At 46.0% G+C, this 25,326-nt stretch overlaps 1 protein-coding gene across 1 annotated transcript; it reads right to left on the bottom strand.

Moving 5' to 3' along the window:
• Positions 1 to 6,814: 6,814 nt before the first annotated feature.
• On the bottom strand, positions 6,815 to 23,994 carry LOC147685067 (uncharacterized). Its single transcript, XM_086939756.1, has 2 exons — positions 23,893 to 23,994; positions 6,815 to 7,633 (listed from the first exon to the last, which is right to left on the bottom strand). Exons 1-2 carry the CDS (start codon positions 23,992 to 23,994, stop codon positions 6,815 to 6,817), a joined length of 921 nt encoding a protein of 306 aa, XP_086795882.1.
• Between the last annotated feature and the right edge of the window lie 1,332 nt (positions 23,995 to 25,326).

The raw sequence follows: 25,326 nt of genomic DNA on the forward strand, positions 1-25,326 counted from the left end.
TCTGTAATTTGATTGTGGTTCCAGCATAGAGGGTGTTTCCGTAATCAAGTCTGCTAGTGACCAGTGCGTGGGTGACTGTCTTTCTTGTTTTGGTGGGGATCCATCGGAAGGTTTTTCTGAGCATATGTAGAATGTTGAAGCACGAGGAAGAGACGGCGTTGACTTGTCTGGTCATCGATAGGGAGGAGTCTAGGATGAAGCCCAGATTACGTGCGTGGTCCGTAGGTTTGGGGGCGTTTCCCAGAGCCGGTGGCCACCATGAGTCATCCCAGGCGGAGGGGGATGATCCTAATATGAGGACTTCTGTTTTGTCCGAGTTCAGTTTAAGGCGACTTTTCCTCATCCATTCGGCCACTTCTTTCATTCCTTCGTGTAGATTCGTTTTGGCGGTGTTTGGGTCTTTGGTAAGGGAAAGGATCAGTTGGGTGTCGTCTGCGTAGGAGATGATGTTGAGGTAGTGTTTGCGAACGATGGATGCGAGGGGGCTCATATATACGTTGAAGAGTGTGGGGCTGAGTGATGATCCTTGTGGTACGCCGCAGATGACTTCGGTGGCCTCTGATTTAAAAGGGGGGAGTCGGACTCTTTGCGTTCTTCCGGCGAGGAATGAGATGATCCAGTCCAGTGCTTTTCCTTGAATGCCGATGTTGCTGAGGCGGTGAATAAGGGTGCTGTGACAGACTGTGTCGAAAGCTGCAGAGAGGTCGAGAAGGATGAGGGCAACTGTTTCTCCATTGTCCAGTAGTTTTCGGATGTCGTCTGTTGCTTCGATGAGGGCGGTCTCGGTGCTGTGTTTGGCACGGAACCCAGATTATGATATGTCGAGGGATTTGTTGGATTCGAGGAAGGCGGCGTGTTGACTGTTGACAGCTTTCTCGATGACTTTGGCAGGGAATGGGAGGAGCGAGATTGGTCGGTAGTTTTTAAGTTTAGTGGGGTCTGCTGTGGGTTTCTTCAGGAGGGCGCTGAGATCGGCGTGTTTCCAGCTTTCCGGGAAGGTAGCGGAGTTGAAGAAACTATTGATGATGTTGCGAAGGTGGGGAGCGATGATGGAGTCTGCTTTGTTGAAGATGTGGTGGGGGCATGGGTCGGTAGGTGATCCTGAGTGGATGGAGTTCATCGGGCGGATGGTGTCTTCAGTGGTGACAGGTTTCCAGGTGCAGAGGTTGTTAGGAGGGGGATTAGGTTCTGAGGTGGGTGGGGTGGTCTGGTCGCCCGACTGGTTTTCTAAGCTGTTGTGTATGTCGTCGATTTTGTTGTGGAAGAATAAGGCTAGGGAGTCGCAGAGGTACTGGGAATGAGTGATGTCATTGGTGCCGGCTGAGGGGTTGGTGAATTCTTTTACTATGTTGAACAGTTCCTTACTGCTGTGGGCGTTTTTGTCGAGTCGATCTTTGAATGCTGTTTTCTTAGTGGAACGTATTAGTTGATGGTGTTTATGGGTGGCGTTCTTGAAAGTGGCTAGGTTTTTGGTGGATGGGTTTCTTTTCCAAGCTTTCTTGATGGTGCGGCATGTCTTCTTGGATTTTTTAAGTTCATCGTTGAACCAGGGGGCTTTCTTGAGGTTTAACTTGGTAGGGTTGTTTTTAAGTGGTGCTAGTTCGTCAGCGCTGCGGGTGATCCATTGTGCCAGGTTGGTGGCTGCTTGGTTTGGGTCTGATGAATAAGCAGGAGGGTATTGGTGGAGCGATGTGAGAAGCTGGTCGGTGGTGATTTTGTTCCAGTTTCTGCGGGGAATTTGTTGTGGGTGGTTGTGGGTAGTAGTCTTTTTGTATTCGAAGTGCACGCAGCTGTGGTCTGTCCAATGGAGAGCTGTGGTGTGGTTGAAGGATATGTATTTGCTGGATGTAAAGATTGGGTCGAGTGTGTGTCCGGCACAGTGGGTGAGGGTGTTCACAAGTTGTTTGAGTCCAAGATTTTCGAGGTTGTCCAGAAGGGTGGTACTGTTGTTGTCGTTGTTATTTTCCAGGTGGAAGTTGAGGTCGCCAAGTAGAATGTAGTCCTCTGAGGGGAGGGCGTGTGGGCTGATGAAGTAAGTGATGTCATCACAGAATTGTGTGCGGGGTCCTGGTGGCCTGTCGATGAGGGTGCCTCTGAGTGTGGTGTTGGGGTCGATGTGGATCTGGAAGTGGAGGTGTTCGGCGGTTGCGAGGTTGTCATCGGAAGTGGTCGTGATGCAAATGGTGTTCTCATGAACAATGGCAATTCCTCCTCCTATTTGGTTGGTGCGGTCCTTACGGATGATCTTGTAGCCATCAGGGATGGCTATGGCGATGTTGGGTGTTGAAGAGGCGTTCATCCAGGTTTCTGTGAGGAAGGCGACGTCCGGAGCAGTGGTGTCAAGTAGATTCCAAAGTTGGATGGCGTGACTGTGGACAGAGCGGGTGTTGATAAGGAAGCATTTAAGGTGGTTGGAGCCGGTGTTCTGTTTGGTGTTTGTGGATTTGGTGAGGGTCCTAATGCAGGCAAACTTGCAGGAATTGCAGGTGAAAGGTCCATGGGTGAGTCCAGGTGCGGCTTGGTAGCAGTTTGGTGGTCGGCTGGGGTTCAGGGCTGAGAGGGTAGTGGCGTCGTATGTGATGCGGGAGGGTTGGTCTTTGCGGGGGCCAGGGGGTCTGGCGCTGGGCGCGGTCCAGGCGCCGACGGGCGTAGACGGGCTTACCGTTGGCGCACCTTCGGCGCGCATCCGCTGCGCGTGGACGCTGCGCGTCAGCTGTTCTGACATATGTAGAAATTGGAGGGGGAGGGGCGTGGGAGGGTCAGCTGGGAGGCGGGAGCATGTTGTAGGGACGGGCTGGGAAACAACAAAATGGCAGCAACAGAAAACAAAAGTGAGCAGGGTGAGGTTGGGGCGAGCAGTGGGGCGCAATAACTAACAATTAAGTTCCCAGCAGCAGTGATGAAACTTAAACGCTATAGAGAATAACAGAGCAGCGCTATGATCCAATCACGAACAAAGCACAATGCAGCGCTGCGATTTTAAGCACAATGAAAACTTGCAAAGCAGCGCTATGACTAGATCATGAAAAGCACAATGCGGTGCTATGAAATTATGTAAGATGCGAGCACAGAGCACAGGCAGCATTTGAATAGCGCTACGATACTCAGGAGGAGTGAGGGGAGCGACCGCTTCTGCACTGCAACACACATGCGTGCTATGTGTGTACTTGGAATGTACAAGTGTACTACAACATCTGGATATTCAACAGGATATTGTCAAAATGACATTGTACAGAACTTGACCCCTTGTGTGCCACTCTCATCCACAGCTCACCGTGCCTGTTGTCCGTTGGGGTCATTGTGGTCACCCTGCTATTGCTCATTATGATTGCAACGTCAGCCTAATCAACAGAGCATGCATGGACATGTGGAGAAGTAATTTTGGGTAAGGACTCATATGAGGCTGTTTACCGTTGGTATGTATAGAAATGTGTGGCACATGTTCATGTGCATGTAGTGCGACCATGAATACATGCAACAACATCAGTTCACTTTTTACATGTATGCCCACTCCCATGACAGGATAGTCACCCCATCTGACAGTCACCTGTTGTAGTTGTACTTTCTGGTGAATGCATCAATGTGTGTGGACATTGACACTGCAACATTGCATATACCATGGATTGACATTGTGTCAGAGGTCTCAAACACGGACTCTGTGGGGGATTGCAGCCTCACTGTGTGCATATGATTGTGACTGGATCCTCACCTGCACCTTGTCGGACAGTCCAGTTTGGTAGCCATAATACCATGTCGTGTAGGTGTGTCCGACTGTATGTTCCACATGTTAATACAACTGTCCTGTGATTCTGTGTACATGGATTCATTGCCCCTTGTTGCAGTATATCATGTCACTGTCATGTCGTTACCTCAGTGCAGGTTGCAAAGACTGCTCCGCCAGCCTTCACAGTGAGTAGCACTTCTGTTTTGATTCACATGCTGCCATGTATGTTTTGCCAGTGACATGACAATGTTGGGATGATGCATGTGTTAATTATTGTGTGTCACCAGTGGAGTGCAGTCATTCACATGATTCTCGAGTCCCGTGCAGCATTTATGTGCAATGTTAGGGTTTAATTTTGTGGTTTGGTTCAACATCACTTGCACTTGATATTTCTTCTACCTGCATCTCATGTGTAGCATTGTTATGCTATGTTGATAGTTCATTAGACTGGCTACAGAGTGCCTTCATTGCATGTAGGTCATTAGCTTCCTCATCATATGTGATTCTTACTGCTGTTGTGGGTGAAGTCAATTTTGCATACATGGCCCATATGGGTACACATGAGCAAATACAGATTTGACAGTTTGCGTAAGTAGCATTGGCATATGTTTTCATTTGTTTGTAAGGTCCACCTCATCTGAGCCAGTGAATGGTTTTTAACAACATAGATCTCATCACATGTTAGCTCACTTGTGAGTGTTACACAATACTCTACTGGATAACAGACTGTCCTAGGTTTTGTGTGTCCGTGTCATAGCATCGGATGTCATGTGATAGCATGATGACTAATCTAATGTTGTCTCCAGGCATTTCACTTCACAGGTGTGAACTCCCTCCCGACCCACCTCCGCCTGACCCAGGACCACCTCGCCTTCAGGAAGCAGCTCAAAACCTGGCTGTTTGAGCAGTAGCGGACCCCCCCTCCCCTAGCGCCTTGAGACCCTCCGGGTGAGTAGTGCGCTATACAAATGGTTTGATAGATTGATTGAATGATTGAGGTGTGAGTGGTAGAGTGTGTCAAATGAGGTTTTTGTAGTGTCAGGGACATGAGAATGTACTCCTAATGGTTAGTTGCCTCTGTTTCAGGTCGCCATCCCAGCAGTTCCCATCCTCTCCTTCCCTCGCCTGATCACCCTTTTGTGTCTGTCGTTTTTACTCAGACCAAGGGGCTATTTGGAGATGGAACCCTTTGAGCATCACACCACTCTGATGAAGAAAGGTACGGCCAGTCCTTGACAGGCTTGTTGATAACAGTACTGCTGCATTACAGGTGACATCATTCATAATGTTATTTTGAGTCCTTGCCAATGCACATGTATGTTTGATAGGGCTCCATGGGCTCACATTGTAAATAATCATGTTGTGCATGACGTGTGATTTATTTTAAATATTGTGCCGCCTTCATGTCAACGGACAGGTCCTTCTCATGTGCATGTTTACTATTTTGCATGTAGTAAGCTTATGCCTGTAATGTGTTTACGTGTACAGTGGGCACATGCATGGTGTTGGGGAAGGCTAGAATACTATATTTTGTGTAATGTTGATGGCTTAGTAGCTGCTGTTTAGCTTTCAACACACTAGCTGTAGTATGCACCTGCTGACGCTGTGTGTCCTGTGCCCCACTTGTCAGTAAGTGCCCTGATACAGGGACTGTGATCTTTGGTGATTACTGTGCCATTTTATTTGCAGTGACCCTGAGTGAGTCAGACACTCCTGCATTCACATACAGATGTCATTTTGTGGCTAGCAAATGCCCTTGTGGTATGTGGTTGTTTGGCAAGTTGTCACACACATCCTGCCGTCATGTCTTCACTCATTGCTGCTGCTGCATACACAGCCACGATGCAGCGCACACTATCCAGGTACACAGACACCTACAGGATGAGCCTCCTTCCATCCATTTGTACAGCATGCTCCTGCCACCCTACGCACAGACAACACCAGACAATCACCCTCCTGGTACCACTATGCTTCTGACTCTGCCATTGCAGCTAATATGCCTGTGTGTGCAGCACATACTGGCACGACTATGCAGATTCACATGACATTGGGTCTACGTACCACCAGGTCATGTGCCATGTACAGCACACACACACCTTCCATAGGCACAATATTGTACACAGTTACCTTGTGAACACCACAGCTGGAAAAATCATCTTGCTAACAGTCACGTGGCACTACACAACCTGGTCACACCACTTCAACATAGCTGTCACGGTCAGTCAAGTAGCCACAGGGGACACACACCATGACCACGTCTCTTGGGTGTGGTGTGATTTCCCCAGTCTGGTGTAGGTATTTGTCAGACGTGGGTAGTTGTTCTGTATGCGTTGCTCCCATGACATGAGTCTAGTACTTGTAGCTACATAGGTGTAGGTCACCTACTCACGTGTGCTTGTGTAGGGTGCAACAGCCCATTTCCCACAGTCTGTCCTGCCACCCTTGTCCTGTGTGCCATTCATCACATCCACAGTACTGCATCATGTTGATGATAGTTCACATAACCCGAGGACACAATTGTAGGTACTCCCTACGTGGACAACTAGTTTTGTCACAATGATCTGTACACCTCAATGTGACTCTCCTGGGCCTGGCTGTGATAGCAGTTTGGCATCCAAACCCCCCTCCAGCATTTACTATCCCACACAGGTGTGTCTTGCCATCCATGTATGTAGTTGTTAGTGATTTCTGACCAATGTGTGTCCTCACACAGAATCTAATACAAGTGTGTGGATTGCTGCTGTTTGTTGGATACCCTTGCATTATATACATTTGCACACACATATCAATTTATGCTGTGGTTCAAAGATAAATCGACAAATGCGTATGAGGTTCAGTGTATTTATTTGGTGATCTTGTGCAGGAAACGTGAATAGGTGCTGTACATAAAGGGGTTGAATCCAAAGTTCAGTGGTGGAGATGAGATGCCTTACAGTTACTGTCAACATAGTCCAGGCCACAGTGCTTGGCATCATCGGGTAGACTGTGACCAGAAAGTCCATGTGGGAGAGTCGCATAGGGGATACTGTTGCACCCAGGGGCAATATGCCAGGTCCTGTGTCCTGGGAGTTGTGCATGGCCCACTGCCCCTCAACGTCTTAGCCGTGGACGACCCACCTTCCTTGGGGGAACCTCAGGTACAGGCCTGGACGATGCATGGAACGCTACGTCAGAGAGTTCCTCCTCCTCCTCCTCCCGCCTCCCTGCGGCTGGTGTCCCACTTTGCCGTGATGTTGCTGGCCTTGTGACACAGGGAGGATGCTGCATGTTGGCAGCTATCTGACGTAGCGATTGGCTCATTTCCCGATGCACCGTCAAGAGCTGAGCCAGACTTTCCTCCACCCGTCCATAATGTTGTTGTTGCCTGGCTATTTGCTCTGCCTGCTGTTCTTTCACCTGGTTGAGGACATCCGCAAGCTGGCCTACCTCCCTGGTGTCCCGCTGGTATGCCTCCAGGATGTTAGTGAGTTCAGGCATACCGGGCCCTGCAGCTGACTGGCCAGACACTCGCCTCCGCCTTCCACCTCTCCCACCACCCTGACCCACATGAGCACAGCCTGCGCTTGTGGGCACATCCGATCGACGGGCCCCCCAAGTGCTGCCAGGGTGGAGGTTGTCTGCCTCCTCCGGGGTGCCCAACAAAGGCTCTCCCTCATTTTCAGACAGGCTCTCTGATGGGTCATGTGCAGGGCTCTGACCTGTCTGCTGGGATGTGGTGGGAATGGTTCTGGTGGTTGGCAGAGATGTAGGTGGTACAGTTGCTGCAGGTCTTTGGGATCCAGAGGAGCCAGGTTGGTTGGGGTCATCCACAGTGCGTTGAGTGGCATCGCTGTCGGTGGGGTCTGGGTCCTGCTGAGTCTGGGCCTGGGATCCTTCTCCCCCCTGGTTGGGGGGGCTCCACACGTTGCCCTGTGTGTGGGAGAGTGAGACACTGTTAAGGCACTATCAAGTGACATCTTGTTTATTTATCCATTATCTGCATCACAGTTCCACAAGCTTTACATTGTTGTCATTGTTCAGTTGTGTATGTAGTGGTAGTAAATGGACATGTACTCTGGGGTATTGTCATTCTTCCATTCTCTTGACAATGACTGACGCAACCACTGCTGTGGCTTGTCTTGCCGGCACAACACATGTAAAGCATTGGTCAGGTTCACGCAACATCCAGGATACGGTGTAAATCCTTATGTCTGCGTGAAGCATGCACAGAGTTTACATGCAGCATGTCGATGTAAGAGACAGAGCATCATTAATTAGCATGACATCTACAACTTTGGATGTCTTTTCCTGTTCCGTGATGGCCACACAATGCCAACACCCCTGGACCTGTACACACACTTATAGATCATGGCTTTTGAACGTGGCACTTCTCAAATACGCATCACCTTGTCAATACCCATGTCCATGTTGGTACTTAAGTGCATCCACAACAGTAATGAGATGGGGCACGTGCATTGTTTGAGAGGCACAATGGAAGGGAGCTTCTGAAATGTGCATGTATTAGTTGTATGCGTATTCATATTAGTGAGTGTTTAGTTGTGGTACATGACAATTGGGACAGTGTTGCACTACAATGCCTGTCCCCAGGGGATGAGTTTGTGTAAGGGGGGTGTATGACAGGCCATGCTAGTACTTTGCGTGTGATTTGCATGCGTCCATCGTTCATTATTTGGCTGCCCCCTGATGTAGCATGCTGCCATTTTCGTGGTTTTGAGTTCATGCACAGGATGTGTGACCTTGTCCTGGTGTTTGTGTTTGCAGTGATCACAGGAGGGACTTGTGGTGCCTACACCTGTGCCCATTGTGTACTACTGAGCTTTACAAAATGTGTGTCCTGACACAGTACATTGACGACTGCAACTGGTGGGTGTGTTGCAGTCAAATAGTAGATGAGTGCTGGTAATTAGGAGCCATCCCTGGACATTCAGCTCTATGGTGGTTTTCAGGCCTGTGCAGTGCTTGGGTGCAACTGTGTGTGTGCCCAGGGAGCTGAGGTGTGGTGACTGAGGGTGGAACACTGAGGGATGGATACAGAGGGAGGCAGGGAGACTGAGGGATGGAGGGAGACAGAGGGGGAGAGGGCAACAGAGGGAGAGGGCGACAGAGGGAGAGGGCGACAGAGGGAGAGGGCGACAGACGGAGAGGGCGACAGAGGGAGAGGGCCACAGAGGGAGAGGGCGACAGAGGGAGAGGGCGACAGAGGGAGTGGGCAACAGAGGGAGTGGGAGGGAGAGGGCGACAGAGGGAGAGGGCGACAGAGGGAGAGGGCGACAGAGGGAGAGGGCGACAGAGGGAGAGGGCGACAGAGGGAGTGGGCAACAGAGGGAGTGGGAGGGAGAGGGCAACAGAGGGAGAGGGCGACAGAGGGAGAGGGCGACAGAGGGAGAGGGCGACAGAGGGAGAGGGTGACAGAGGGAGAGGGCGACAGAGGGAGAGGGCAACAGAGGGAGAGGGCGACAGAGGGAGTGGGAGGGAGAGGGAGAGGGCGACAGAGGGAGAGGGTGACAGAGGGAGAGGGCCACAGTGGGAGAGGGCGACAGAGGGAGAGGGCGACAGAGGGAGTGGGCAACAGAGGGAGTGGGAGGGAGAGGGCGACAGAGGGAGAGGGCCACAGAGGGAGAGGGCCACAGAGGGAGAGGGCCACAGAGGGAGAGGGCGACAGAGGGAGAGGGCGACAGAGGGAGTGGGCAACAGAGGGAGTGGGAGGGAGAGGGCGACAGAGGGAGAGGGCGACAGAGGGAGAGGGCGACAGAGGGAGTGGGAGGGAGAGGGAGAGGGCGACAGAGGGAGAGGGCGACAGAGGGAGAGGGCGACAGAGGGAGAGGGCGACAGAGGGAGTGGGCAACAGAGGGAGTGGGAGGGAGAGGGCGACAGAGGGAGTGGGAGGGAGAGGGAGACAGGGATGGTGACAGGTTGTTTGTGCTTGCTCGCTTGATACACTGCCTTACTGTGTGACAAAATATTGCTTTGCTGGAAGGTGTGTCCACTACATGAAATTGTTTTGCAACTGTGGTGTACTATCTTGTGTGTTATTTCCCTATCCTGTGCATTGGGCATGGTGCTTGGGTGTGTACCTGGGACATATGGGATGAGAGCAGCCTCCTACTCTCCACCTTCTACCCTTTGTGCCTCCCCCTTGCATCAAACTCCATTTTGTTTTGTCATGCTGGGACTCATGTCCACCCACCCCATGCTGCTGGGGACTGTTGTAAGTACACCCCTGTAACATGTTTTCATTGTACACTCACCAGACTCAATGGCTCCTTCGATTCCGTGTACTCCCACCGGTGCCAGCAGGGCCATGACTTTCGTCTCCCAGAGATGGTATACAGGAGGTCTGCAGGGAGGTCCACCTCCAGTGTGGTGTGCATTGGCGTAGTCCTGGTCCATCTTCTTCCTGACCATCCTCCGCAGGTCATACCACCTGGACTGGCATTCCCCCCTGGTGCGCCTGATGGGTGCCACAGCATTGACCCGGTCTGCAATCCTCTGCCACAGGCGTGTTTTCTCAGCCATGCTGGTCTGTCTGACCAATGCGCAAAACAGCTGTGGCTCGACTCTGATGATCTCATCTGTAAGTATCTCATTCTCTGGGTCGGTGAACTTTGGATTCTTGGGTGTGGTCATGGTGTGGGGTGTATGTGGTTGAGGGTGTGATGGTCTATATGTATGAGGGTGTGTGGTTCTGATTGTGAAGGGGTGGTGTGGGTGTAGATGTGATTGGGTGTATGTGTGAAGGTGTGTTGCTGCAATTGTTGGTGTGCTGTCTGTTTCTTGGCAATAATGTGTATGTTCAAAAAGATGATGGGTTGTATGTGTGGACCCTTTTTTTGGTGAAATGGTGGGTGTGGCTTATTTTGAATTGGTTGTGTGTGTCATATATGGGGTGGGTGTTAGTGTTGAACTGTATTTGCCAGTTTGGCTGTGATCAGGACATTTTTATTCAATGGTGTGTACACAGGAGACATGTTCGATGTTGTTGTGCGACTTGTTTGCTTGCTCCGGTACTTGTGCGTGCCATCGACTTGGTTGGGGGGGTACGTGCGGGACTTGTGCGAGCAAACGACTTGTTCGGGCCGTTGGCGGGTGGGGGGTGCTCGCGTACGCTTGTTGGGGGGTACGTGCGGTGCTTGGGTGTGCGATCGACTTGTACGGGCCGTTGGCGGGTGGGGGGGCTTGCGTACGCTTGTTGGGTGGGTACGTGCGGTGCTTGTGTGTGCGATCGACTTGTACGGGCCGTTGGCAGGTGGGGGGGATCGCGTACGCTTGTTGGGGGGGTACGTGCGGTACTTGTGCGTGCGTTCGACTTGGTTGGGGGGTACGTGCGGTGCATGTGTGTGCGATCGACTTGTACGGGCCGTTGGCGGGTGGGGGGGCTTGCGTACGCTTGTTGGGGGGGGTACGTGCGGTGCTTGTGTGTGCGATCTACTTGTACGGGCCGTTGGCGGGTGGGGGGGCTCGCGTACGCTTGTTGGGTGGGTACGTGCAGTGCTTGTGTGTGCGATCGACTTGTACGGGCCGTTGGCGGGTGGGGGGGGCTCGCGTACGCTTGTTGGGGGGGTACGTGCCGTACTTGTGCGTGCGTTCGCTTGTTGGGGGGTACGTGCGGTACTTGTGCGTGCGTTCGACTTGGTTGGGGGGTACGTGCGGTGCATGTGTGTGCGATCGACTTGTACGGGCCGTTGGCGGGTGGGGGGGGGCTCGTGTACGCTTGTTGGGGGGTACGTGCGGTGCTTGTGTGTGCGATCGACTTGTACGGGCCGTTGGCGGGTGAGGGGGGGCTCGCGTACGCTTGTTGGGTGGGTACGTGCGGTGCTTGTGTGTGTGATCGACTTGTACGGGCCGTTGGCGGGTGGGGAGGGCTCGCGTACGCTTGTTGGGGGGTACGTGCGGTACTTGTGCGTGCGTTCGCTTGTTGGGGGGGTACATGCGGTACTTGTGCGTGCGTTCGACTTGGTTGGGGGGTACGTGCGGTGCTTGTGTGTGCGATCGACTTGTACGGGCCGTTGGTGGGTGGGGGGGCTTGCGGACGCTTGTTGGGGGGGTACGTGCGGTGCTTGTGTGTGCGATCGACTTGTACGGGCCGTTGGCGGGTGGGGGGGGCTCGCGTACGCTTGTTGGGGGGTACGTGCAGTACTTGTGCGTGCGTTCGCTTGTAGGGGGGTACGTGCGGTACTTGTGCGTGCGTTTGACTTGGTTGGGGGGGTACGTGCGGTGCTTGTGTGTGCGATCGACTTGTACGGGCCGTTGGGGGGGGCTCGCGTGGGCTTGCACGAGGGGTACACGTGTGGTATGCATAGATGCCGCTTGCTGTGAGGGGAAGGATCCCGTACGAAACCATCTGCATGGGCGACTACTTTGGGCCGTACAAATCGCGTACTGGGTTTCCTATGTGGATCGTACTTGTGTGGTTGTACGGCAGGTTTACAAATCGTACGGGTTGAGTAACGACGCTAATTCGTACGGGGCTTCGACTGTGGTTCATACGGATCGCTGATATTCGTACGGGAATAGGCGACAATGGATCGTACTACGCAGATTGGACGGATTTTTTCCATTCGTACGGAATCGGCTACGAATACGAATTGTACGGCGTTTTTTTTTCCCGGATCGGAATCGGCCCCCATGTGTGTTAGTATAGATTGCAGTGAAGATTGTACCCCAAGTGGTGCAGGCCTCCAGATGTGGTTTGATCCCCATTGTTAAACAGATTGTTAAAATTCTGTGGTTCTCATGAGGGCAATATTAGGAAATACCGCTTCCATTTGAGTAATTTTCTGAGCTATCCAGAACAGTATTTGTTCACGTTTTGTTGGTAATTTACCCACGACTGCGTTTAAAGTCTGTGGTGTAATTGTTAATGTATTCCCCTGGTAAGATATTTATTGTGCAATAACCATTGGAGGTTGGACTGTGAGAGTCCGCATGACATATTGGACAAATTGTCTGTAAATTTTGAGTAGCTCTTTGAGTTGAGTAAGTAAATCTGCATCTGTCATGTCTTCGATTTCAGGATGAGGTGTGTAACCTGCTAAACTGTCCATGTAGCTCCTGGTCTACCGAGTGGACCAAGCCTGGTAATGTGATTTAAATGTTTTAGGGCGCCTTTAAACCAGAGATTATGCTCCTGGTATGTGAGTGAAATTTCAATATCCTTTAAAGGAATATACTCATCCGGGTGGATCATCTTCTTTGTAGAAGTGAAACATACTTGTTACTGGATTTGCTTCCTGGAAGACTATGCCTCTGTCTGGTGATATTCATGTGCCTCTATCACAAAAACTGCTGTACCACCTCTTGATGATAGGCCATGTTTTATAAGTATTATAGTGATGGCTTTCCTTAAATTTGGAGGAATTATTACAGCATTCGCATCGGTTTCCTATAAACCTATATAGTTTAAAGCTGTTTCGGCGTTGTCGCCTGTAGCTCCACCGGCTTCGGTGTTATTGTCCTCGGACATTGTTTAATGAAAGTTCCAGAGCAAGTTTCAAGGGAACAAAGATAAGGTGCACAATATTTTGGAACACTGTATCCTTCAACGTTGAACAAACTAAAAAGCTAATACATAGGATTTTTGTCCTACTCAGGTATGGCGGATATTATCCCTTGCCCACTCCAGACGTCTATTGGAGTTTTACGAGTAAAGGGGTCTCTGAGAAAAGCACAACTGAGTTACATCCGTATCTAGCGTTAAATTACTGCCTTACCAAAACATTGGGCGCCATGTAGTGTAGTTCCTATATCCCTAATAGGCTCTGCGCATTGAAAAAATATACGCTATAGTTTTGACATAGGACTGAGGTCAGTATGTCTCTATCGAGTACATTAAACCTAATGATTTGTGTGTGCCAGCTAACTCAGAGGTCACTAGAAACTTTTTCAAATGAACAAGAAGGGTTTAGTTTCTCACAACCCCATAAACATGACAACTTTGTTTCCCTTAGAGTCTGAAAAATATCTTCAAACTCATGGAAACAATAGATAACTATTTCACTCAGTCAATCGTGCATGTTTCGTTTCTACAGAGTTAATTTTTTTATTTTATTTTTTTTATTTAATATGTTTAACCATTTTTCTTTATTATTATTTTTTTCTTTTGGAGTCGCGCACCCAAAGCGTACTCATCACGATGAGTGCGCGGATTCTAGCCGCCATTTTAGAAAAGTTGTGAAGGATCCGCGTACGTTGAGCGACGGCTTCGTGTTTTTTCAGTTACACCATTTACATTTAACATTGCGTGATGTGCGCTATTGGTATGCAACCGATCTGCGACTCCTGCACATTTGCGACACATGGCATTACGGTATTCAACGCTTGCGCAGTGGCAGGTCGCGCATGATGTCATATAACTGCTGGTGCGCCCTGGATGCGCGACTCTCATGAATTTTTTTAATGCCTAAAATTATATATATGAATCTTTAATATACATATTAGGGCAAGCGATTATCTAAGATACTTATAGAAATAATATATTTGTACTTAAATAAACTTTTATTACTTTTAAATATATTTTTGCGAAGTCACGTTAGGTGCGTGCTTCGTGAGCGCATGATGCACGGATCCCATGTGACCTGAAAAAAAATATTTGATTGGTTATTAACATTTACCATTGGAACTACTGAAGGACCGCACCCATTTCAATCATTCTTGTTGGAGCACATTTAGAGACACATCTCTTTTCCATCAAGAGCTCTATTTTACTCATTTTTTGGTGTTTATCAAAAAGAATCAAAACCCCACGTCCTCAAAAGCCTGAGTCCATTGTCTGGAAATTCTTCACTTTTCCGCCTGGTGAGAAAAAAGTGAAGGCTAGAAAGGTGATTTGCAGAATATGCCAATGAGTGCTGTCAAGAGGTAGTGACAAAAATATTTTTGTGGAGCTGCCTCCAAGTACAAGCATTTAAAAACAATACATCCTGTAAATCTGGCTCAGGAGGAATGTAGGCGAGCTGCAATGAACCCTTCAGCTGCTGTGTCAAGCACATCTGGAACATCCTAATCCACAGCTGCACCGGACATTAGGCCAGAGTTTGCCTTCCTAGAACAGCACTGTGTGAAGTGCAAAAAAACGAATATGTTTTGGAGAACAGTCAGTGAATGCAGTTTGTGCTACGCAACGGAACCATCATTGCTAATTTTTTGTTTTCTTTTGTTTTACGGAATGGTTAATAATTCCAGAGGTTTCCTGTTTTTTTCATTCTTTTTTGTTCTTTTTTTGAAAAAACACCAAAAAAATACAAAATTGTTCAAAAAAAGAAGAAAAGGAAAAAAAGAAGAAAAACAAGTTCTTGTCAGAACTACCTTATCTGGTTAAGGAAGAACTATTCTTGCCTAGTAATCTGTGAAAGTTTGGTTGAATATATGTGTAGAGCATGATTGACTGAAAGAATGTATTAGTAGTGTATGGTGAATTTATAGGTGAAGATTTATGAGGAAGTACTGCAGCGTTACAAAGCAACCTCTTTAGATGCATTGTGCTGTGGCACTTACAAAGCATAGAGATGTGACATATGTACATAAATATTTCGCAACTCTATGCTTCCCTCTTCACTGCTGCACAAAGTGCAGCCATGTGGTGACACAGGCATCCTTGCACCATGGTGCAAGAATGTCTGTGTCATGGGGAGATTGTTTTTTTATGCAGGAAGGGACACTGTCCTGCACAAAAACAATCAGTAAAGGCATTTTCCTCTCTCAATGTATGCTGTGGAATGCAGTTTGCATTGAAAGAGGAAAAATGAGGAGAAAAGAAAACAATTCTCCTCGTTGTGCCTTGGTACAGTAACTGTAGGATGCCACAGCATTCACACACATCTCGAGATTTATGATTTCTCATAAATCTGGAGATATGTCTTGTTCTATGAGTGTTTCGTGGAAACATCCACACCAACACTTATGGAACACAACTTCAAAGCAAAGTGCTGTCTATGAAGAGATTGTATTTACAAGGAGAAGAAAAGTTACACAAGGTGACTTTTCCTCTCTTTGTAAATATGAAGGAGTGTCTGGCACCATCATTACATTACAAAAAGTGACGGACTGGTGGTGCAGGGTGCTTGTAAATCTGCCCCCTAAGTGCTTAAGTATTGGCAGACTGATACAATAAGAACATTTTACAGGTACACGAGAGTGACAGGATGTGTCCTATGTTGCATGGGTACTACTTCACTATTTAATAGAGTGAACCAATACTATTTATCTACTTAGAGATTTGAAGGAATTATGCACATTATATTCTATGTGTACTTGTGTTGGTGCCTAAGTCATTTTATAAGAATACTTCTAGTATATGACTAATAATTGGAGTAATTTCAGTACTGCAAAGAGAGGGCATGCTGAATTTATAAGTGCTTATGTATTGGTGAGGGAATAGGATATGTAAATAGTGCTGGATGGATGAATGAAGAACTGCAAGGGACAGACTGAAGGATTCCTAGACTGTATAGGTACTAACTGAGTATTTAAAAGACTGTATCAATGCTATGTAGCTGATTGGAGATATGCATGCATAGTGCACAGAATATTGTAGCCGTACTAGTTTTTCTGATTAGGCCATTCCTAAAATACTTGACTAGTAACTAGAACAATTTCAGTGCTGCAAAGAGAGTACATGTTGAATGTATAAGTGCTTAGGTATTGATGAAGTGATTGGATACATAGATAGTGCTGGATGGGTGATTGGAGAAATGCATGGGAGAGACAGGAGGATTCCTACACTGCATTGGTACTAACTGGGTATTTAGAAGAGTGTATTAATAGTATGTAGCTTGTTGGAGGTCTGCATGCATAGTATATAAAGAAATGCACCTGTACTAGGTTTGGTGGCTAGGCCAATCCTTAAGTATATGACTAATAACTAGAATAATTTCAGCACTGCAAAGAGAGTGCAAGCTAAATTTATAAATGCTTAGGTATTGGCAAAGTGATCGGATACATACATAGTGCTCGATGGGTGAATGTACAAGTGCATGGGACAGACAGAAGGTTTCATAGACTGCATAGGTACTAATTGAGTATTTAAAAGAATGTATCCATGCTATGTAGTTGATTAGAGGTATGCATGCATAATGCAAATAATACTGTAGCTGTATTAGTTTTACTGGCTAGGCCTTTCCATAGGAACATAACTAATAACTAAAATAATGTCAGTTCTGTAGAGAGAGTACATGCTGAATTTATAAGTGCTCAGGTATTGGTGGAGTGATAGAATACATAGATAGTGCTGGATGGGTGATTGGAGAAATGCATGGGACAGACAGGAAGATTCCTACACTGCATAGGTACTAACTGGGTATTTAGAAGAGTGTATTAATAGTATGTAGCTTGTTGGAGGTCTGCATGCATAGTATATAAAGAAATGCACCTGTACTAGGTTTGGTGGCTAGGCCAATCCTTAAGTATACAACTAATAACTAGAATAATTTCAGCACTGCAAAGAGAGTGCAAGCTAAAGTTATAAATGCTTAGGTATTGGCAAAGTGATCGGATACATATATAGTGCTCGATGGATGAATGGACAAGTGCATGGGACAGACAGAAGGTTTCATAGACTGCATAGGTACTAATTGAGTATTTAAAAGAATGTATCCATGCTATGTAGTTGATTAGAGGTATGCATGCATAATGCAAATAATACTGCAGCTGTATCAGTTTTACTGGCTAGGCCTTTCCATAGTAACATAACTAATAACTAAAATAATGTCAGTGCTGTAGAGAGAGTACATGCTGAATTTATAAGTGCTTAGGTATTGGTGGAGTGATAGAATACGTAGATAGTGCTGGATGGGTGATTGGAGAAATGTATGGGACAGGCAGGACGATTCCTACACTGCATAGGTACTAACTGGGTATTTAGAAAGTGTATCAATAGTATGTAGCTGATTAGAGGTCTACATTCATAGTGTAGAGAATATTGTGCCTACACTTGTGTGAGTGGCTAGGCCATTCCTTAGGTACATGACTAATAACAAAATTTATTCCAGTGCTGCAAAGAGAGTGCATGATGAATTTATAAGTGCTTAGGTATTGGAGGAGTCATAGGATACGTAGATAGTGCTGGATGGATGAATGGAGAAGTGCATGGAGAAGACAGAAGGATTCCTAGACAGCATAAGTTCTAACTGAGTATTTAAAAGAATGTATCAATGCTATGTAGCTGATTAGAGGACTGCATGAATAGTGTACAAAATATTGTAGCTGTACTAGTTTTACTGGCTAGGCCTTTCCTTAGGTACATGACTAATAACTGAAATAATTTCAGTGCTGTAAAGAGAGTACATGCTGAATATAAAGGTGCTTAGGTATTGGTGGAGTGATAGAATACGTAGACAGTGCTCGATGGGTGATTGGAGAAATGCATGAGACTGATAGAAGGATTCTTACATTGTATAAGTATTAATTGGGTATTTAGAAGAGTGTGTCAAATATATATAGGTGTTTAGAGGTTAACATGTAAACTATATAAAACATTGTGCCTGCACTTGTGTTAGTGACTAGGCCATTCCTTAAGTATATGACTAATAACTGGAGTAATTTCAGTGCTGCAAAGAGAGTGCATGCTGAATTTATAAGTGCTTAGGAATTGGCGGAGTGATATGATATGTAGATAGTGCTGGATGGGTGAGTGGAGAAGTGTATGGGACAGACAGAAGGATTCCTAGACAGCATAGGTACTAACTGAGTATTTAAAAGAATGTATCGATGCTATGTAGCTGATTAGAGGTCTGCATGCATAGTGCACAGAATATTGTAGCTGTACTAGTTTTACTGGCTAGGCCATTGCTTAAGGAACATGACTAATAACAACAATACGTAGATAGTGCTGGATGGGTGATTGCAGAAATACATGACACTGATCGAAGGATTCCTACATTGCATATTTATTAATCGGATATTTGAAATAGTGTATCAATAGTATGTAGGTGTTTAGAGGTTTACATGTAAACTGTACAAAATATTCTACCTGCACTTTTGTTAGTGAATAGGCTATTTCTTTAGTATATGACTTGTAACTAGAGTCATTTCAGTGCTGCAAAGAGAGTGTATGCTGAAATTATAAGTGCTTAGGTATTGCTGAAGTAATAGGATAAGTAGATAGTGCTGGATGGGTGATTGGAGAAATGCATGGGACAGATTGGAGGATTCCTCCACTGCATAGGTACTAACTGGGTATTTGTTTGTTTGTTTCAACTTTATTTCGGCTAATATAGCCATAAAAGCAGGAAGTACAAAAGAAAAAACATTTACAGACAATTATATACAGTACCCTATACAGCAATTAGTCACATATTCAAGTTACAGTGAATGAAACGGGGCAATCAAATAATTAATCCATATCAATAATTTTACAAATGTCACAATAAAACAAGATCTCACTTTATAATTTAGATAAAAGAGTTATTTTTCCTATTTTAAAAGCCAGACTAAAACCTTTAAAAACCATGTTTAAAAAATAAAATCAATGCTATCTATGGTAACTTATGCAGGGTGAAGAAGACTACGGACCCCATTATTACATTACAGCTTGTAACCAAGCTGTTTTCTAATTAGGTACACGTTGAATAAAAACCTGCTTATACAAACCACTACCAGTTGAGAGGTATTAGACTTAATTATAGGTTCTGCTTCTTTATAGGATCAAACACCCATGTTTTTACAGAGGGGTCTGATCCAACGGTCTCTAGATGACTTATAGACCGGACAAAAATACATTAGATGGACGTCATCTTCTTTCGCCTTTTGAGGACAGAGAATACAAAAACCGCTATCATTTTTACCCCCCCATCTACAGGTATTTGCATTCGTCTGGAGCACCCCATATCTAAACTGCAAATATAACGTTTTTGCCAGTAGTGGTCCTATCTCGTCCATAAACTGTTCAAATACAGCATTATCCTTTACATTCAAGAATTTCTGGGTCAATATGCCAATTGATGAACTATGAAGTAGCTCACCATTGACATAAGACCAGAAAGTGTACTTTAGAAGTTTTTTACATGGGGGTGTCATATTCTGAGGCTCTTCCCAATAATGGGATAACCCTAACCTAATACACCAAAAGGAAATATGTTTTAACCATCCAATTTTCTTGTACTCATCAATCTGAATAACTTCTAACAATCCACGTTTATAATTACACAGCTCCGGGGTTGTCCAGAGCCTTACCCAAAACAACAATTGCCTTAAGATTGCTTGGTAATCTGTCCGTTTAAGATCAATATCCAAAAACACTGGAACTAGGGGAGTTCTAGTTGGTATTTTTAACAATCTACGTATAAAGTGATTTTCTTCCCGTTCAAAGTTGCTTTTACAACAATGCCCCCAAACCTCAGCACCATAAAGTGCCGCTGATTGGGCCTTTGCCGTAAATACTTTAAAGTGCCGGCGTGATAGCTTTAGAATGACTTGCGCGTGCACTTTTAGTATAGGCATCAAATTTTGTTTGACAGACAATCTACTTTTTACCAGATGCCCCTTCCATGAAGGGGTGCTATCCAACATAATACCTAGATAGTTATAACTCTCCACATACTCCAATTTTTATTTATTTAAGGCCAAATTCTTCCTAAAGGACTTTTGCAGGTTTATAGGCATATATTTCGTTTTAGACAAATTTATTTCTAACCCCTTCTCTACACAGTAACCATAGAATTTGTTCACCAGATTTTGGAGACCCTTCAGACTCTGAGAGATGAGGATTGTATCATCGGCAAAAAGAAGTGCCGTGATTGCCTCATCTCCTAGCTTCGGGGAGTCGTGATTACAATCCCTCAAATATGTTGGTATATCATTAACATATAATGAGAAGAGCGTAGGCGCCAGCACACAGCCTTGGCGCACGCCACGGCTCACAGGAATAGGCTTTGATACTTCACCTCCCTTCCCCCATCTGACTTTGGCATAGTTCCCTGTGTGTAGTCTGATGAGTTCTTGGAGTAGCTCACCGGGGACCCCCATATTTCTTAGTGTGGTACACAGGAGATGACGTGGAACGAGGTTGAAGGCGGCCCTCAAGTCTATAAATGCCACATACAGGCTGCCCTTTCTTATATTAATATACTTCCAGCAGATGCACGTGAATCTAAATGCTTGATCCACCGTGCTGATTTTTGACCTAAACCCTGCTTGGTATTTGGTCAGTGTCTGGGTCTCCTCTATCCATTCTAAAAGTCTATTTAAAATGTGTCTGGCAAAAACCTTCTGTAAAAGATCAATTAAACTAATTGGGCGATAATTGCCCAGGTCATAACGATCCCCTTTTTTAAAAATTGTTACAAGGTCTGCCCCTTTCCAATTATCGGGAATGGGTGTTCCAGCCACTATGGAGTTACATAAAAAGTTAAAATAAGGCCCCTTTACTTCCACATCGTGCTTTAGTAAGTCACCGGGGATCTTATCAGGTCCTGGGGGTTTACCTGCTTTAATGGCCTGTAGTGCCTGCATGGTCTCCTCTATACTAAATCGTAAAGAAGCAATACTCAATGCTAAGTTGCTCTCTTGAACTTGTATGGGCAACCCCTCTTCATCATGTGAATAGAGTTTAGTAAAATGGTCACACAATGTTTTTTCGTCTAGGTAAATATCCTTAGATGATCTACCCTTTTTATTCCCCTTCGATATTAAACTCCAAAAGGTATTCTGATCTCTCAATTTAGCTGCAGTTAGTAGATCATACCATAATGCATCATCCCACGCTTTTTTCGCCTGAGTCAGGGTTTTATTATATGCATGTCTACTTTCTCTTATGCACTGGGGTTTCTTAGTTTTAACAACCTGAATCAAGTGGGACTTTGCTAGACGACATTCTTTATTGTACCAAGGATTAGCTAACTCTAAATGACTTTCATTTGGGTTCTTATCCCTTTTGCAAATTTTACTCAAAAAGGGAGTTAGAGCATCTACCAATTGGTAGTGTAGGTCTAACACACCCTCGGTGCCTAATAGGGGCTCCTGGCAAGATGCAATGGTATCAGAAAAAGTATTGTAAATATTTAGCATTGTCGAATCTTTAGCCAGGATGTAAGGCCATCTCAGAGCACATCTGTTATTTGATACCTGCAGTTCCCCAAAAGAATTATTCAGTGCGACCTCTTCAGCTGGTTTAGATATAAAAGGCTGGGGATTTAACCATAGTTGAAGTGGAAGATGGTCACTCTCTGTCCTGATATCTATTTTAAAGTCAATAATTAAATACCATAGGCTCAGAGAGACCAATATAAAGTCTATATGTGACTTGCAATTACCTTTACAAAAGGTTGGGGCTGCTGGTCTATCAGATTGTAAGCGGCCATTACATGCCCTTAGGTCATGCCCCACGGTCAACTGTAGAATTTGAGTTGCTGCTACGGTGCATTTAACTAACCCAATGGAATCCAAAATCGGGATATCATTTGCTATATCCTGTTCATCGAGTAAGTTATCGAGACCCAACACTGGTTCATATTTACAGTTGAAGTCCCCCCCTACTACCACTAATGCATTTGGTCCTAATGTATCTAAAAAGGAATCCAGTAGCTCTACTACCTTTGATTCCTTATTAAGTGGATGTGGTCTATTATATATATTTATTAGGTATACAGATTCCTTTTTTCGTGTCACCATCTTTAATCCCAACAAATCCGGGGAAGGAATAGGCAATTGGGTAACTTCTATTTCTAAATTAACTCTTAGCCAGATCACCAGCCCCCCCGACGCTCTCCCTCTTACTGATGGAATTGCGTCACAGTGAAAAGTTTTATACCCAAGCCTGTGCGGGATATCTAAGATATCAATTGCAGGACCCACATTATGGAACAAACTCCCTTTGTCCCTAAGACAGTGTACTGAGCACTTAAAATTCAGAAGGCAACTGAAAACCGTCTTATTTAAAAATGAGATCTAGCATCTGCTCCAATTTACATCTTCTGTTTAGTCGGCACCAAGCGCAGAGATACTCCATCTGGAGTCGATTCGAGCGCTATAAAAACCAGCAAATAAATAAATAAATAAATAAGGCCCAAGTCTCCTGGAGGAGGATGACATCATAATCCTCAATGTAGGTGCACCAGACCAGGTCCCGTAGATTTCTAGCTAAACCTGCTATATTCCATGATATTAATCTTGCGGGTAGATTTTCCTTGAGACTAAGTGGGACTGCATTCGCCAATGTATCTTGTATAGATGTACTATCTAGGGGAATAGTCACAGTACTTAATTCTTCCATTAGAGTGTTTCCAATGGTATTACCCTCAAGCGCGGTACTACTAGTGCGGCATAATCCTACATCTCCTAAGCTGCCATTACTATTTCCAGCACATTTAGGAATCTGATCGCTAGCCACTGCCATCAAAACAGGACCAAGTCTAACGCTATCATTACTAATCGGAGTGGGCACCACTATCTGTAATTGCTCAGAATCTAGATTATTTGTATTAGCTTCCCAACCTGAGTATTAGGATATGCCCTCAAATAAAGACTACCAACTGACAAGAGTCAATCGTTCTGATCCAAACTACTCAATGCATGATATCTATTATGAGTTGGGATCTCAAAGTTTGGGCTTATGCTAGAACTTGGATACCCGCTTCTTGTGTTATGCAATGTACCCTTAGCTAAATGGCTATAAAAATATCCCAAGGGATGCACACCCACACTATTCTCACCCAATTTCAGGAATGCTGCTCTAAGTAGCACAGTCGCAACGTGTTGGGGGTGTCTAAAATTAATGACAATACATTCGCCTTTACAAGTTTTCCTGTCATTACCAATCCAGGGTACCTGTCTCGTTGTTAATATCTGGTCTGAATAGTTTATCGGAATCCCACAGTTCTTGTTCAGCCACGAGACGGTTTTATACTTAAGCGAATCATGTGATTCTTGACTGGGATTGGGCTGAGAAGTGTCTACGGGTGGGACATTAGAAAGTATGACAACGTATGGTTCACAATCTGGTGGGAGATTAATTGGGCGTACTTTCCTCGGTTGGGCTGGTGACCCCACTATATTCATTGGGACCACTTTAGTCTGTATAGTCTGACCATCCGATCGGCCCGTCTCCTCAACTTTAGCCGTGCTTGCCCTCCCCACCAATGGCTTCTGTACAGCATTTTAGGTAGAATGTCCCTTTCCCTTGGTTTCAAACTCTCATTACTAATTGACCGGGTTAGAAGACCTCCCAGTCTAGATACTTCAGCTGTCAGAAGATCTATTTTTTCCACTAAAGGCTTAACAATAGTTTCTAATTTAGCCTCAAACATCTTGGCTATATGGTCCAGAAGGTCAGAATTCATATTCGGTCACCAATAATAGTCATGGTTTCCTTGTGACCAGTGGTGCTCCTCTGCACTGTTTCAGGTGTTTTCTTATGGTATGTTCCTCCCCGCTTAGACTGTGTTTTCCTGCATTTCCTTACCGCTCTCTTAACTGGAGAGCACTGTGGTGATGCATCCATGGTGTCATCTTGTAAATCCTGGTCTGGTACGTCCTGATCTACAACTAATACAGTCGGAATCTCCACTAGTGGGACATCAGTAAGAACATCAGAGATAGGAGGAGAGGCCAAAATCAAACCACTACTGGCACCAGGGGGTGTAGTAGTTCTCACAGGCAGATCTTCCCGACCCAGTGATTTCCTTCTATCATTGTTAATCTTGCTGACCATTTTAACTAGATAGTTGTCCATGGTTGATTTATTCTTAGCCATTAGTAATAACTGAGTATGAACCCCAAGAACTTTTGTACCGTTAGAATCACGGCTAGTTGGGGATTGGCAGACGGAATAATAACTATGACCTTACAAAGTACTTCCTTTCTATAGTATGAAACAAATAGTAATATTGAAAACATGAAGAGCAGTCATGAATATATGTCCAGGTGCTTACTTCTCAAATGTAGTCACGAACAAGGGGGTGGCCCTGCCCTGCCTCGGTCTGCCCGGAATGCACAGACTGCCCCGCCCTTGTCCCGGGCTACTCCCGCGATGCTCCCGCGCGCGACTCGTGGTGCGAGAGTCGCTCCGTCTACTTAAGCGCCTCCGGGAGCGCTGGTTGCGTGGTTGCAGCGTGCCTCCCTCGGGCTGCTGGGAGTGGTAGTCCGGTCAGTGGCAACAGCCGTTCCCCTCACGGCGTGACCGGCAACTGCAAAGCTGTTCCCCTCACGGCGTGTCAGGTAAGTATTTGCTGCCCCAGGAGCTCCGGGCGCTCCACCTACTTAAGCGCCTCCGGGCGCGCTGGTTGCGTGGTTGCAGCGCGCCTCCCTCGGGCTGCTGGGAGTGGTAGTCTGGTCAGTGGCAACAGCCGTTCCCCTCAAGGCGAGACCGGCAACGGCAAAGCCGTTCCCCTCACGGCATGTCAGGTAAGTAATTGGGTATTTAAAAGAGCATATCAATAGTATGTAGCTAGTCAGAGGTCTGCATGCATAGTGTAGAAAAAATATTGTATCTGCACTTGTGTTAGAGCTAGGCCATTTCTTAAGCATATGACTAATAACTGGAGTAATTTCCGTGCTGCAAAGAGAGTGCCTGCTATATTTGTAAGTACTTAGGTATTAGTGTAGTAATAGGATACGTAGATACTGCTGGATGAGTGAATGGAGAAGTGCATGGGATACACAGGAGGATTCCT

The sequence above is a fragment of the Lissotriton vulgaris genome, chromosome 10 (assembly GCF_964263255.1).
Source record: "Lissotriton vulgaris chromosome 10, aLisVul1.2, whole genome shotgun sequence".
In the NCBI taxonomy this organism is placed as follows: domain Eukaryota; kingdom Metazoa; phylum Chordata; class Amphibia; order Caudata; family Salamandridae; genus Lissotriton; species Lissotriton vulgaris.

Bases quoted from the DNA above. Each gene is read 5' to 3' on its own strand.
- LOC147685067 (XM_086939756.1), bottom strand. From the start codon at position 23,994: ATGAATTCTGACCTTCTGGACCATATAGCCAAGATGTTTGAGGCTAAA. The intron at 7,634-23,892 runs GTATCTAGACTG...TCCCACACACAG, and splicing joins TAGATCTTCTGACAGCTGAA to GGCAACGTGTGGAGCCCCCC.